The sequence below is a fragment of the Procambarus clarkii genome, chromosome 76 (assembly GCF_040958095.1).
Source record: "Procambarus clarkii isolate CNS0578487 chromosome 76, FALCON_Pclarkii_2.0, whole genome shotgun sequence".
NCBI lineage: Eukaryota > Metazoa > Arthropoda > Malacostraca > Decapoda > Cambaridae > Procambarus > Procambarus clarkii.
The window spans coordinates 21,495,014-21,511,426 of record NC_091225.1 but is presented as its reverse complement, the minus strand read 5'-3'; the positions used below and the strand labels follow the sequence as shown (position 1 = coordinate 21,511,426).

Sequence of the window (16,413 nt, the reverse complement as noted above, 5' to 3'; positions counted from 1 at the left end):
GAATGTTCTTGTGTTATTCTCCTGTTATTCTTCGCAGGCATCTTCTCGGCCAAGATCTTCGCTCGACACGCCTTCAAGACCATCCGGGAGGTCCAGTACTCCCAGTTCCGACAGAACGGACGCATCGCCTTCCCCAACACCGGCATCCATACGTCGGCTCGCGTCTCCCGTCAAAATTCTAGAGCCTCTCCAGCCTAACAGCTGTTAGGTCACTAACAGCCTCCCCCGTCGCCCGAGCAGCTTCGACGCCCACGCCCCGAGGTCAACACAGCGGCTTGTCCAATAGTAATCGGTGAAAAAGGTCAGGTACCCTTTCACTCTCACCAGCTGGGTATTTCGACATCACTGCTGACTGGCCCAATGCCCCACCGGAATGCATTCGACCAATCACTGGCAGCAAACCAATACCCAACTCATTCTAAGTCTAAGGGATACTTATAAGCCAAGGAGATTAAGTATTAAGTCACAGGCATACTTAAATACTACAAACTGAAGGCCATTTTCCTCCCTACAACTCATCAGGAAGCCATCAACTCGTCGCCTGCTGGTCGTACTCATGTGTTTGGTGATGGTGGACATCTTAGGTGCTCTGGAAGGAATATGAAGTGCCGCTGGGCGGGCGGCTCGAGGCCAGACATGCAAATCAAGCCTTAAGTATTAACAATGCATCATCATTGGCTTCCCACACACACGCACCAGTTTCACCACTGGGTGTATTCTAGACAAATGTAAGGAATATTCTTAATAAGTTCACATCATATAACCTGCTTTAATACCCCCTCTAACTCCTCCTCAGAAACAAACACACACACCAAACACACACACACACACACTGCAACATACAACCCCCCACACACACACACACACACGCGAGTTACACAAACACAACTCCCAACCCCCGCCACACACACACACACACACACACACACACACACACACACACACACACACACACGCGAGTTACACAAACACAACTCCCAACCCCCGCCACACACACACACACACACACACACACACACACACACACACACACACACACACACACACACACACACACGCGAGTTACACAAACACAACTCCCAACCCCCGCCACACACACACACACACACACACACACACACACACCACACACACACACACACCACGAGTTACACAAACACAACTCCCAACCCCCTCCACACACACACACACACACACACACACACACACACACACACACACACACACACACACACACACGAGTTACACAAACACAACTCCCAACCCCGCCACACACACACACACACACACACAACACACACACACACACACACGAGTTACACAAACACAACTCCAACCCCCGCCACACACACACACACACACACACACACACACACACACACACACACACACACACCACACACACACACGAGTTACACAAACACAACTCCCAACCCCCGCCACACACACACACACACACACACACACACACACACACACACACACACACACACACACACACACGAGTTACACAAACACAACTCCCAACCCCGCCACACCACACACACACACACCACACACACACACACACACACACACACACACACACACACACACACACGAGTTACACAAACACAACTCCCAACCCCCGCCACACACAAACACACACACACACACACACACACACACACACACACACACACACACGAGTTACACAAACACAACTCCCAACCCCCGCCACACACACACACACACACACACACACACACACACACACACACGAGTTACACAAACACAACTCCCAACCCCCGCCACACACGCACACACAAAAAAGAATACTGCTAATATAACATTTAAGAATAAATACCGAACTGTATATAAATAAGTGTATCAGAGGGCCAAGAAGGCGACGAAGAATGTCACGAAGATAAACAATATAAGATATCAACTGTGTGTGTGTGTGTGTGTGATCGTTTAACACTATATATACACACACATATATATATATATATATACTCATCTGATAAGCATGAAGTAACGTGTTCTCTAGTCAAAACTCAAAATGCAAATTTATGCATCACTTTTAAGCAAAAATATATAGTCGATTTCTGGCAAGTTCATTGTTAATATAAAGTTGTGTAATTCTTCACTTGTCGAAGCCTCAATAAAGTCCTCATCACTGATGGGGAATAATGTGAACAAAATGGTATTATTTGAATGGTGTTCAGACTTTGATGTATTGGTTATGTATTCATGTATATTCATACAGCCAAAATATACAGACGGGACGTGTGCAGGAAATAAAGCAATACCCGTTCAATACAAAATATTTGAAGTATACAGCTATATATATATATATATATATATATATATATATATATATATATATAATATATATATATATATATACGCAGGATGCCTGTCCCCCGACATAGGGAATTATAGAGGTATAATGCTTTCAGTCTGATGCACGGCACTCTACACAACCACACACACACACACACACACACACACACACACACACACACACACACACACACACACACACACACACACACAATGTGCGTGTGATCCGCTGATGAACCAGGATATCATCCGCTGATGAACCAGGATATCATCAGCGGCGTATGCTAGATTGGCCAACATGAGAACTGCCTAGTATAATAAAGAACCTAGTATAATACCTATGTCAGACCAATTCTGGAGTATGCAGCTTCACTCTGGAGTCCGTACCTAGTTAAACACCAGACAAAAGTTAGAGAAGATTCAGAGGTATGCCACCAGACTAGTCCCAGAGCTGAGAGGTCGGAGTTACAAGAAAGGGCTACGAGAATTAAACCTCACGTCCCAAGAAGATAGACGAGTTACGGGAGACATGATCATTACCTACAAAATTTTCAGAGGAATTGACAGGGTAAGTCAAAAATTATGTAGCATGGGTGGTACGCAAACAAGGGGACAAAGACGGAAATTTAGTACCCAAATGAGCCACAGAGATATTAGAAAGATTTTTTTCAGTCAGTAGTTAACAGGTAGAATGCATTTGGCATTCTACCTGTGATGATGTGATGTGGTGGAGGCTGACTCCATACACAGTTTCAAATGTAGATATGATAGAGCCCAGTAGGCTCAGGAACCTATACACCAGTTGATTGACAGTCGAGAGGCGGGACCAAGGAGAAGCAGCTCAACCTCCGCAAGCACAACTAGGTGAGTACACACACACACACACACACACACACACACACACACACACACACACACACACACACACACACACACACACAACCTCGTGGCTGAGTGGACAGCGCTCTGGGTCGCACTCCAAAGGGACCCGGCCGAGGCAGACCCCAATGGGCAGAGTTTCTTTCATCCTGATGCCCCTGTTCACCTAACAGTGACTAGTACCTGGGCGTTAGACAGCAGCTACGGGCTGTATCCTGGGCATGTGTGTGATGCGTGTGCGTGCAAGTGATAGAAATATATGTAATATCCACAATAAAAAAAAATAGATGAGTTAGAAAGGTGGGGTCCAAGAGCTAATAGCTCGATTCTGCAGACACAAATAGTACACATACAGTGTTTATCGTGCATTACTTGTGTTATTGTAGTAAACAGTCCACATTGTGACTATGTAAACTCCTTAACATGTAACTACCTATCGCCTCCATCGGCTTAAAACCAGCTGACGGTAAACCACCACCAGTTCACCACCAGCTGACGGTAAACCACCACCAGTTTACCATCAGCTGACGGTAGACCACCACCAGTTTACCACCAGTTGACGGTAAACCACCACCAGTTTACCACCAGCTGACGGTAAACCACCACCAGTTTACCACCAGCTGACGGTAAACCACCACCAGTTTACCACAGCTGACGGTAAACCACCACCAGTTTACCACCAGCTGACGGTAAACCACCACCAGTTTACCACCAGCTGACCGAGATCCTCTGCTCTGGCTCTTTGGTCTCGCCTCTCAACTATCAATAAACTGGTAGAGCCTATAGTGCCAGTGCCATCGTGTGGGGATCACCACACTCAACACTTACTCTCTGGCACCTTCACAGTAGGCCTACCTACCCCCCCCCCCCCCCTCCCACCCCACCTGGTGCTAAACCATTAGAACAAGGAACATCAAAACCTCTTAAATAATATATAAATTATATACCCTAACCCCCCCCCCTCTCTGGCACCCCCATCCCCCCCCTCCATGGCACGCCCCCATCCCCCCCTCTCTGGCACGCCCCCTCCCCCCTCTCTCTGGCACGCCCCCATCTCCCCTCTCTCTGGCACGCCCCATCCCCCACCCCTCTCTCTGGCACGCCCCATCCCCCCCTCTCTGGCACGCCCCCATCCCCCCCTCTCTGGCACGCCCCCATCTCCCCTCTCTCTGGCACGCCCCATCCCCCACCCCTCTCTCTGGCACGCCCCATCCCCCACCCCTCTCTCTGGCACGCCCCATCCCCCCCCTCTCTGGCACGCCCCCCATCCCCCCCTCTCTGGCACGCCCCATCCCCCACCCCCTCTCTCTGGCACGCCCCATCCCCCCCTCCCTGGCACGCCCCCATCCCCCCCTCTCTGGCACCCCCATCCCCCCCCCCTCCCTGGCACGCCCCCATCCCCCCCTCTCTGGCACCCCCATCCCCCCCCCTCCCTGGCACGCCCCCATCCCCCCCTCTCTGGCACGCCCCCTCCCCCCTCTCTCTGGCACGCCCCCATCTCCCCTCTCTCTGGCACACCCCCCATCCCACTCCTCTCTGGCACGCCCCCATCCCCCCTTCTCTGGCACGCCCCCATCCCCCCCTCTCTGGCACGCCCCCATCTCCCCTCTCTCTGGCACGCCCCATCCCCCACCCCTCTCTCTGGCACGCCCCATTCCCCCCTCTCTGGCACGCCCCATCCCTCCCCCTCTCTGGCACGCCTCATCCCCCACCCCCCTCTCTGGCACCCCCCATCCCACTCCTCTCTGGCACGCCCCCATCCCCCCTTCTCTGGCACGCCCCATCCCCCCTCTCTGGCACCCCCATCCCCCCTCTCTGGCACGCCCATCCCCCCTCTCTGGCACCCCCCATCCCCCCCCCTCTCTGGCACGCCCCCCCTCTCTGGCACGCCCCATCCCCCCCTCTCTGGCACGCCTAATCCCCCACCCCCCTCTCTGGCACCCCCCATCCCCCCCCTCTCTGGCACGCCTCATCCCCCACCCCCCTCTCTGGCACCCCCCATCCCAGCGTCAAATAACACGTCAATATCACCACGATTTTAATTACCCCAAAACACCGGAATTTTAACGTTTGGTCCAGAGCTTTGGAAACAGGGGAGCATTAAGTGTGAGGACAGGTTGCTCGGAGACGCTGATGTTTTCTCAAGCAATTCGGAGAATGAAGGCGAAGGAAAGACTCATTATATGTATAAATGCATTAAAACATTCCTACCAAGGTACTGTATACAATGTTCTCACACCACTGTATATATATAATATCTATATATATATATATATGTCGTACCTAGTAGCCAGAACTCACTTTTTGGCCTACTATTCAAGGCCCGATTTGCCTAATAAGCCAAGTTTTCCTGAATTAATATATTTTTCTAATTTTTTTCTTATGAAATGATAAAGCTACCCATTTCATTATGTATGAGGTCAATTTTTTTTTATTGGAGTTAAAATTAACGTAGATATATGACCGAACCTAACCAACCCTACCTAACCTACCTATCTTTATAGGTTAGGTTAGGTTAGGTAGCAGAAAAAGTTAGGTTAGGTTAGGTTAGGTAGGTTAGGTCGTCGAAAACAATTAGTTCATGAAAACTTGGCTTATTAGGCAAATCGGGCCTTGCATAGTAGGCTGAGAATTGCGTTCTGGCTACTAGGTACGACATATATATATATATATATATATATGTCGTACCTAATAGCCAGAACGCACTTTTCAGCCTACTATTCAAGGCCCGATTTGCCTAATAAGCCAAGTTTTCATGAATTAATGTTTTTTCGTCTACCGAACCTACCTAACCTAACCTAACCTAGCTTTTTTTGGCTACCTAACCTAACCTTACCTATAAATATAGGTTAGGTTAGGTTAGGTAGGGTTGGTTAGGTTCGGTCATATATCTACGTTAATTTTAACTCCAATAAAAAAAATTGACCTCATACATAGAGAAAAGGGCAGCTTTATCATTTCATAAGAAAAAAAATTATAGTAAATATATTAATTCAGGAAAACTTGGCTTATTAGGCAAATCGGGCCTTGAATAGTAGGCTGAAAAGTGCGTTCTGGCTATTAGGTACGACATATATATATATATATATATATATATATATATATATATATATATATATATATATATATATATATATATATATATATATATATATATATATATAAACTGTATGCCAGTGTAGTGAGTTTCTCCATGAAAGAATTACCACCTGTACCTTCTATGTTCTATCTCCCGACTAATATGTGACTTATATGTATCTCGCGGTGCTACATAGCCCCGAGATATGTAGGTATTGGCTCGCATTGTCCCTCCCTCAACACTCCAATAAGGGTATGTGGGCCTGCGGGCCGCTCCAAGCAACAGCCTGTTGGACCAAGCTCTCACAAGGCTCCGAGCGGGGCCGCTCCAAGCAACAGCCTGTTGGACCAAGCTCTCACAAGGCTCCGGGGCGGGGTTGGGGAGTACAAGAACACCATCCAGCAAGAACAGGGTTCTACAAGGTAAGGTAATTATCAGGAGAAAGCGCTATGGGATGAGGATAAGGATTTGGGATGGGACGGGGGGAAGGAATGGTGGCCAAACACTATAGGACAGTCAGGGGTTGAGCGCCGACCTGCATGGAGCGAGACCGTCGCTACACTGGAGAAACTTTACCTATGTTATTCAAGTGTTCTCTATACATGTCTTGAAGGGTAGACCCGTCGAGAACAGGTTTACACTTCCAGCTCTTAGTAAACCTTTCTCCCTCACGGCTCTTAGTAAACCCTTTCTCCGTCACAGCTCTTAGTAAACCACTTTCTCCGTCACAGCTCTTAGTAAACCACTTTCTCCGTCACGGCTCTTAGTAAACCACTTTCTCCGTCACAGCTCTTAGTAAACCACTTTCTCCGTCACGGCTCTTAGTAAACCACTTTCTCCCTCACGGCTCTTAGTAAACCACTTTCTCCGTCACAGCTCTTAGTAAACCACTTTCTCGCTCACTGTGACATGTTAAGAACACACAGTCTCCTCCAGCGCCGCAGTAATATTGGACACAGATAACACTCATACCCATATACAAGAACCTGTACACCTGTTGATTGATGGTTGAGAGGCGGGACCAAAGAGCCAGAGCTCAACCCCCGCAAGCACAACTAGGTGAGCACAGGGCTACCTACACCCCTCATCTACAAGTGTATTCACTCTCAACCAAGACAATCGCACCGAGTGAATAAGTGTAGTGCAGTCCGAGTGAGTCCCCTAATTCGCCTTAAAATGGACTCGTTGATTGACGCAGCCGATGAAAACCGGTTAAAGTTTCTTCAGACATGGCAACGGATCAAGACGCATCCAGTTTTTCTTTTATTGTATTATTCCTCCCACTTTTAATAGGTATTTACCCTCCTGGTAAAAGAATAGGTATATAATTGGGCCAATTTGGCACTGACCAGCGATGCCATTGAGGGTGTCTGGATCTCTGTTGAGGCTTGCAGGCTTCCTAGTTGCTCTTCAACTGAACAGAATTTGAAATAAAGTTTATAAGTGTTGCGGTATTCCTACTTCCTCGAGATGTCTTCCTATACTTGCAACAATTTATCGAAGCAACAGTACATGACTTAGTGTGTGTGATCAGTGTGGGGTGTGGGGCCTCAGTAGGCTGGTACCTTTTGACACCACCACACACACTTGGCCTCTCGATAACCTGGGGGAGTCGCATTTAGTTAACATGATTATCTCAGACTTGTGCTTGTGTGAAGAGTCAGTTTCGTGACGCTAAGGTGGAGATCCTAAGCTGTTCACATCCTGGTGTGGTCTGTGAGGCATCACCATCTCCTCTCCCTCCGTGTCGTAGCTTAAGTGGGCGATGAGTCACAATAACGTGGCTAAAGTAAGTTGACCAGACCACACTCTAGAAGATGAAGGGACGACGATGTTTCGGTCCGTCCTGGACCATTCTCAAGTCGATACAGTCGACATGAGAATGGTCCAGGACGGACCGAAACGTCGTCGTCCCTTCACCTTCTAGTGTGTGGTCTGGTCAACTCGTAGCTAAACTATAAAAACCCAACACAACAAGCATCAACATTCACTTAATCAAGGTGATACATCCTCAAACCAAGTTCAATCCCGCTATCCCCAGCCTACCCAAACCCAACCCATACAAGCTATTTCTGCGGTGAATAGAGGACACGCTACAATGAACGACATCTGGATATAACCTGCCAGAGTGGTGGTGTTGGTGGGGGTTTTGTCCCCTGGTGCCTAGTCTAGACTGTTTACAAACAAATATATATATATATAAATACATATATACTAAGATACCGCTGTAAAGTATACATGTTGTTATCGCTGTTCTTGTTGAAGCCTTAAAGACAATTTCTATGTGTGAAATATTTGTTTTTAGTGTAGGAGAGGACCGGGGCTGGCTGCCTCGGGCCCTGTCTCCACACACCAATAATAACAATGTCTACTGATAAATGGTTAACACACTCTTGGTTTTATTCATCCCTACCAACCATTTGTTACTGTTGAGAGACAGACAGAGACAGACAGAGACAGACAGAGACAGACAGAGACAGACAGAGACAGACAGAGACAGACAGAGATAGACAGAGATAGACAGAGACAGACAGAGACAGACAGAGACAGACAGAGACAGACAGAGACAGACAGAGATAGACAGAGACAGACAGAGACAGACAGAGACAGACAGAGATAGACAGAGATAGACAGAGACAGACAGAGACAGACAGAGACAGACAGAGACAGACAGAGACAGACAGAGACAGAGACAGACAGAGACAGACACAGATAGACACAGAACGAACTCGTACCTAGTCCCAGCGACTATAAGAAATATTGCCGGAACAACCGTGGACATCTTCAAGAGAAAATTGGACTGTTTTCTAAGAGAAGTTCCGGATCAGCCGGGCTGTGGTGGGTATGTGGGCCTGCTGCGGGCCGCTCCAAGCAACAGCCTGGTGGACCAAACTCTCACAAGTCGAGCCTGGCCTTGGGGAGTAGAAGAACTCCTAGAACCCAATCAACCAGGTATCAACCAGGTACCTAGAACATGTTCGCCCAACAGGTTGACACACGGGAGATCAGGTCAAGTGATCACATGAAGGCTCTGGCACACAGTTGGCTACAGGCTCATCCTCTTCCTTACATGATTGTTACCTAATGTTCTTAATGAACAAAGTTTATTCCTAATGATGCATATAACAGGCTCATGATATAAATGGGTCTCAAGGAGCAAGTTTCAACTGAGCTGAGGAAGGATTACAGCTCTTGCTTGCATTTTCACCAGATCCCTTATATGATAGTTCACTATGTGATAGTTTCAAAGTACATCCTCAATAAATGAGTCTCTAGGAGCAGGCTGATCATACCTGATCAACCAAGCTGTGACTCGTACGTCAGGCTGCGAGCAGCCGCGTCCAACAGCCTGGTTGACCAGACCACCAATCAGGTGCTCTGGTCAAACAATAATCACTATCTGACCATGTTGTGGCACAGTAGGCTAAGGCGCATCTGGGAACATGCCGTACGGAGGTTCGAACCCTTATCGCGGCCCTTGTGGATTTGTTCTGATCCTGATCCCTTCCCGGCGCTATATAGTCGTAATGGCTTGGCGCTTTCTCCCTGATAATTCCCTCCCTCCCTCCCGGTGCTATGTAGTCGTAATGGCTTGGCGCTTTCTCCCTGATAGTTCCCTTCCCTTCTAGAATGATCTTTCTACATCCACTATTAACAATAGTCGGCTAATTAAGGGAATTCGTAATATGTTTTCTAAACTATAACTTAAATTTTCTTAACAATACTCATGCAATAAAGATAGATAACCAAGGCATTTAAAATTTGATAGGTATCTATATATCTATTTTTAACTATTTGAAGCACACGCATAATTTCTCTAAAAATGCTTATCCAAGAAAGGCATTCTTTAAGGTTTTAATTAAGCTTTTCAATTAAACAATTTATCTCCAGTCAGTACTGCAACTAAAGACAAACTCTCGTAATTAAGAAAGCTTAGATGTCTTACACAAGATTAATTCTTACACAAAAGAACTCATTATCGAAAACACACACTAAATACTCTTACAATCCAACCGTGTCTTTCACTACCTTTCTGAACATTGTAGATCTCCTTCCCTGTAATCTTAGACCAGGAGTTGTCCTGTACAAGGGAGCCGGTCGGCCGAGCGGACAGCACACTGGACTCGTGGTCCTGGGTTCGATCCCAGGCGCCGGCGAGAAACAATGGGCAGAGTTTCTTTCACCCTATGTCCCTGTTACCTAGCAGTAAAATAGGTACCTGGGTGTTAGTCAGCTGTCACGGGCTGCTTCCTGGGGGGTGGAGGCCTGGTCGAGGACCGGGCCGCCGGGACACTAAAAAAGCCCCGAAATCATCTCAAGATAACCTCAAGAAGTTACCCCCTCCCCGGCGCCTTTCTCCTTTGCCAGTCCCTAATCACTCTCGACGAAAGGGGCAGCAGCTGGAGTAGGGGAAAAGGGCACGAGCAGCAGCAGCAGCAGCAGCAACAGCAGCAGCAGCAACAGTAGCAGCAGCAGCAGCAACAGTAGCAGCAGCAGCAGCAGCAGCAGCAGCAGCAGCAGCAGCAGCAGCACCAGCAGCAGCAGCAGGAGAGGACAGCCGTAATCTTCAGCAGCCTACTTATGCTACATAGGATATTGATCAGTGGCCGCCTGACCTTGGGGTATGCATGTACTCCCCCCCGAGAGCCCTTCCCCCCCGCTAGGCTGCCTGCCTTTTGTCTATCTTTAGCTGCTTCCAGGGAGTCATAGCCCCGCTCCTGTGCCGGGTAAGTCCACTACGGGCTCACCATAGCCCGTGCTACTTGTTACAGCCCCGCTCCTGTGCCGGGTAAGTCCACTACGGGGTCACCATAGCCCGTGCTACTTGTTACAGCCCCGCTCCTGTGCCGGGTAAGTCCACTACGGGCTCACCATAGCCCGTGCTACTTGCAACTTTTGGTTCCGAGCACCTGAATCTAAAAAAGAACATGGTTCCAGGGATCAGTGTCCCCGCGGCCCGGTCCTCGACCAGGCCTCCACCCCCCCAGGAAGCAGCCCGTAGCAGCTGTCTAACTCCTAGGTAACTATTTACTGCTAGGTAACAGAGGCATTAGGGTGAAGGAAACATTTTGCCCATTTGTTCCCGCCCCCACCGGGGATCGAACCCGGAACCTCAGGACTACGAGTCCAATGCGCTGCCCACCCAGCTGTCAGGCGGATGTTGTTATAATTCACGCCTCATACACCAGGGGGGCGTGGACACGCCTCATACACCAGGGGGGCGTGGACACGCCTCATACACCAGGGGGGCGTGGACACGCCTCATACACCAGGGGGGCGTGGACACGCACCATACACCAGGGGGGCGTGGACACGCACCATACACCAGGGGGGCGTGGACACGCACCATACACCAGGGGGGCGTGGACACGCACCATACACCAGGGGGGCGTGGACACGCCTCATACACCAGGGGGGCGTGGACACGCCCCATACACCAGGGGGGCGTGGACACGCCTCATACACCAGGGGGCGTGGACACGCCTCATACACCAGGGGGGCGTGGACACGCCTCATACACCAGGGGGGCGTGGACACGCCTCATACACCAGGGGGGCGTGGACACGCCTCATACACCAGGGGGGCGTGGACACGCCTCATACACCAGGGGGGCGTGGACACGCACCATACACCAGGGGGGCGTGGACACGCCTCATACACCAGGGGGGCGTGGACACGCCTCATACACCAGGGGGGCGTGGACACGCACCATACACCAGGGGGGCGTGGACACGCACCATACACCAGGGGGGCGTGGACACGCACCATACACCAGGGGGGCGTGGACACGCCTCATACACCAGGGGGGCGTGGACATAAGCCTCATACACCAGGGGGGCGTGGACACGCCTCATACACCAGGGGGGCGTGGACACGCCTCATACACCAGGGGGGCGTGGACACGCCTCATACACCAGGGGGGCGTGGACACGCACCATACACCAGGGGGGCGTGGACACGCCTCATACACCAGGGGGGCGTGGACACGCCTCATACACCAGGGGGGCGTGGACACGCTTCATAAGACGTACTTAACAAGTGTTTAATAGTACTGAAGACATTGCAAGCTTCAAGATGGTTGATTGTGGTACTCTAATCTCCTCGAAGGACATCACTCCCGACTCTACCAGTGGAGCACCTTTGGCACCTCCTTCCAAGACGTCCCGAAGGTTCAGCACACACCTACACATGGTTGATTGACAGTTGAGAGGCGGGTCCAAAGAGCCAGAGCTCAACCCTCGCAAGCACAATCAGGTGAGTACAGGAGGAAAGAAGAACACATTACTGGAAATTACAAACCGCAATTGAATAAGAAATGCAAGGAAATACTAAGACCCGCCACCGTGGCTCTCAGTAACTGGACTGCACGGAAGAAAGTTCTAGAAGCCACCTCCATCCGCGACTTCAAGGCAAGATACGACGAATAATTCGAACGCTTAAGATAACATAATGAACAAGTAGCCGAGATATCAACAGCTAGACGTAACTTCCCCCTAAATCCCTGTTAGCTAATCACCGACAGACTAATCCCCAACCACCTCCTGAAATCCCCCCCCCCATAACTAATTCACACAAAAATTAACCCTCCATTACCACAGCTTAATTAACGCGGCGGTTAAAGCTTCCAAAACTGCCAACTCCATTACAAATTCAAACTCGCAATGCTGACATATTTACAACAACTTGTATGTTACGACCAGAGAACTGTTTCTTAAGCTGGATGACCTTATTCTTCAAGATGAAGAGCCGGTAGGACTGTGCACGTAGGAGAGGGGGGGCAGGACTGTGCACGTAGGAGAGGGGGGCAGCACTGAGCACGTAGGAGAGGGGGGGCAGCACTGTGCACCTAGGAGAGGGGGTGTAGGACTGTGCACGTAGGAGAGGGAGGGGGGGTAGGACTGTGCACGTAGGAGAGGGAGGGGGGGCAGCACTGTGCACCTAGGAGAGGGGGGGTAGGACTGTGCACGTAGGAGAGGGAGGGGGGGTAGGACTGTGCACGTAGGAGAGGGAGGGGGGGGGGTAGGACTGTGCACGTAGGAGAGGGAGGGGGGGGTAGGACTGTGCACGTAGGAGAGGGGGGCAGCACTGTGCACCTAGGAGAGGGGGGGCAGCACTGTGCACCTAGGAGAGGGGGGGTAGGACTGTGCACGTAGGAGAGGGAGGGGGGGTAGGACTGTGCACGTAGGAGAGGGAGGGGGGGGTAGGACTGTGCACGTAGGAGAGGGGGGCAGCACTGTGCACCTAGGAGAGGGGGGGCAGCACTGTGCACCTAGGAGAGGGGGGGGCAGGACTGAGCACGTAGGAGAGGGAGGGGGGCAGGACTGAGCACGTAGGAGAGGGGGGCAGCACTGTGCACCTAGGAGCCCCCTGTGCACCTGGACCATCATCACACGCCTTAATATGGGTCCAGGATGGACCGAAACTGGACCGCTTCACCATCTTGTCACTTGCGGTCTGGTCATCACCGGCCAGTGGGCCAGAAAATCCATATGCCTGAACGGCCACGTTAACCGCCCCCTGGTGAAAGGGGGTCACCCGCCCCCCACACGCTGCTCCCCAGCGTTAATATGTAGATTCTCCAGCCGATTGACCGATCTGTTGGTGGTGGTAAACAGCATCTAGATACCGCACCACCTTAGGGGCACTGGAACCAAATTGTGGAACACCCTAGGGGACTGGAATAAAATACCCCAGCACCTTTGCAGGTAGGAACCAAATACCCCAGCACCTTTGCAGACAAACCAAATACCCCAGCACCTTTGCGGACTGAACCAAATACCCCAGCACCTTTGCAGACTGAACCAAATACCCCAGCACCTTTGCACTGTAACTAAATACCCCAGCACCTTTGCAGACTGAACCAAATACCCCAGCACCTTTGCGGACTGAACCAAATACCCCAGCACCTTTGCAGACTGTAACTAAATACCCCAGCACCTTTGCGGACTGAACCAAATACCCCAGCACCTTTGCAGACTAGAACCAAATACCCCAGCACCTTTGCAGACTAGAACCAAATACCCCAGCACCTTTGCAGACTAGAACCAAATACCTCAGCACCTTTGCACAGGAACCAAATACCATAAAAGCCGAGACAACACCGTAGCTGGTAGTTCACCGTACTTCAACACCGTAGCTAGTAGTTCACCGTACTTCAACACCGTAGCTGGTAGTTCTAAATTCAGCTGGAAATGATACACAACAACAATTGAGAAACTTTTAAACAAGCTGCCGGCTACATGTCCCCGTCGAGAGGCCACTAGAGACAATGGGTCTTAGGTACATTCAGGTAATTATTTAGCGCTGGCCACCTGACTGTAACTCGGTTACAAGCCCGCAGTGATTAGCGATGCACCACACTATGCAGTGCTAATCACTCTTATAGAAGACTGGACCACCTGAGGCCTCCTGTCCCCCACGCTACTGTGCCAGGTAAGTCCTCTACGGGATCACCATAGCCCGTGCTACTTCGAACGTTTTGTTCAGTTGATGAATCTAAAAAAAACACGAGACCTCCACTGCCAATAATGTGTATATACAGAATCAGCAGAATCCTTTTTTTTAATATACTTTTTTTAATTTTTTCCCAGAATCCTTTTTTTAATTTGTAAATATGCAGAATATTTTTTTGGTATACAATAAAATATTTTCTATAATAAATATTTATTTTAAACCCAATATTTATAATATAAAATAAAAAAAATCTAAATATAAAATTTAGTAGAGTACCTATGGATCTATTGTTTCATTAGTGTAATCAAATATCTGCCTCCTGCTGGGGTTTTAACTCATTATTTGAGGTTATCTTGAGGTTATCTTGAGATGATTTCGGGGCTTTAGTGTCCCCGCGGCCCGGTCCTCGACCAGGCCTCCACCCCCAGGAAGCAGCCCGTGACAGCTGACTAACACCCAGGTACCTATTTTACTGCTAGGTAACAGGGGCATAGGGTGAAAGAAACTCTGCCCATTGTTTCTCGCCGGCGCCTGGGATCGACCCCAGGACCACAGGATCACAAGTCCAGTGTGCTGTCCGCTCGGCCGACCGGCTCCCATGAAGATGCTGGAAGATCCATCTTAAAAGTTCCCAAGATCCCTTTAAGTTACTTGAAGTGTGGAGCCATAAAAGTGTCGAGCCTTCTATATTATAAGTCACTTAAGCGCACACACTAATCACTCTTTACATAAAGACAGACCACACACTAGAAGATGAAGGGACGACGACGTTTCGGTCCGTCCTGGACCATTCTCATCGACTTGAGAATGGTCCAGGACGGACCGAAACGTCGTCGTCCCTTCACCTTCTAGTGTGTGGTTTGATCAAAATACTTCAGCCACGTTATTGTGACTCATCATCTACGTAAAGACAGAACCATGAATGGATACTAACTACACCATTAGTGTGTGATCAATGGGATCCCACAATATCCCATTATTGTGTGATCAATGGGATCCCACAATATCCCATTATTGTGGGATCATTTTCTGGGGGTAACCATTACAATCATCTACCTTCCAATTCTACAATCACAATAGTTTTGGCTGGAACAAAAGCTAATCCAAGTTACGGTTACTTCATAGCCGACTCATACTCTTGTCGTTATCACGACAGTCAATAACTCAAAAAGTTATTTCGTTTCAAAAAATTCTTTTTTAAAACTCAAAAAAGAGTTTCAATCTCATTTGACAGATAACGAGGTCGACGGGAATATGATTTTCTACAAATATAGTCCAGAAAGTAAAAAATAATTCGACTTAGGCAGGCAGAGGGGAGCCGGTGGCTGAGCGGACAGCACACTGAGCGCGTGATCCTGTGGTCCCGGGTTTGATCCCGGGCGCCGGCGAGAAACAATGGGCAGAGTTTCTTTCCACCCTAATGCTCCTGTTACCTAGCAGTACATAGGTACCTGGGAGTTAGTCAGCTGTCACGGGCTGCTTCCTGGGGGTGGAGGCCTGGTCGAGGACCGGGCCTCGGGGACACTAAAACCCCCCCGAAATCATCTCAAGATATCTCAAGATAAGATAACCCGTTAACACCACACAAACTCCATTTCCAACTCTTCTCAGCCAAACACGGCAACATTCACCACGCCAGACAAAAAAAATATATTCCAGGATTACATGTACAGCTA

The 16,413-nt window shown here is 49.4% G+C and overlaps 2 protein-coding genes across 5 annotated transcripts in view; one reads left to right on the top strand and one right to left on the bottom strand.

The window, feature by feature from the left end:
• LOC123771475 (arylalkylamine N-acetyltransferase 1) overlaps positions 1–1,118 on the top strand; it is a 40,474-nt gene extending 39,356 nt beyond the window's left edge. The window contains 2 exon segments of the mRNA XM_045764034.2: positions 38–168; positions 170–1,118. Of these exon segments, the coding sequence (XP_045619990.2) occupies positions 38–168; positions 170–208 (170 nt within the window). The 3' untranslated portion in view covers positions 209–1,118.
• Positions 1–16,413, bottom strand: part of LOC138357113 (calcium-binding mitochondrial carrier protein Aralar1-like) — a 319,526-nt gene that overhangs the window by 269,892 nt on the left and 33,221 nt on the right. The window lies entirely within an intron of this gene.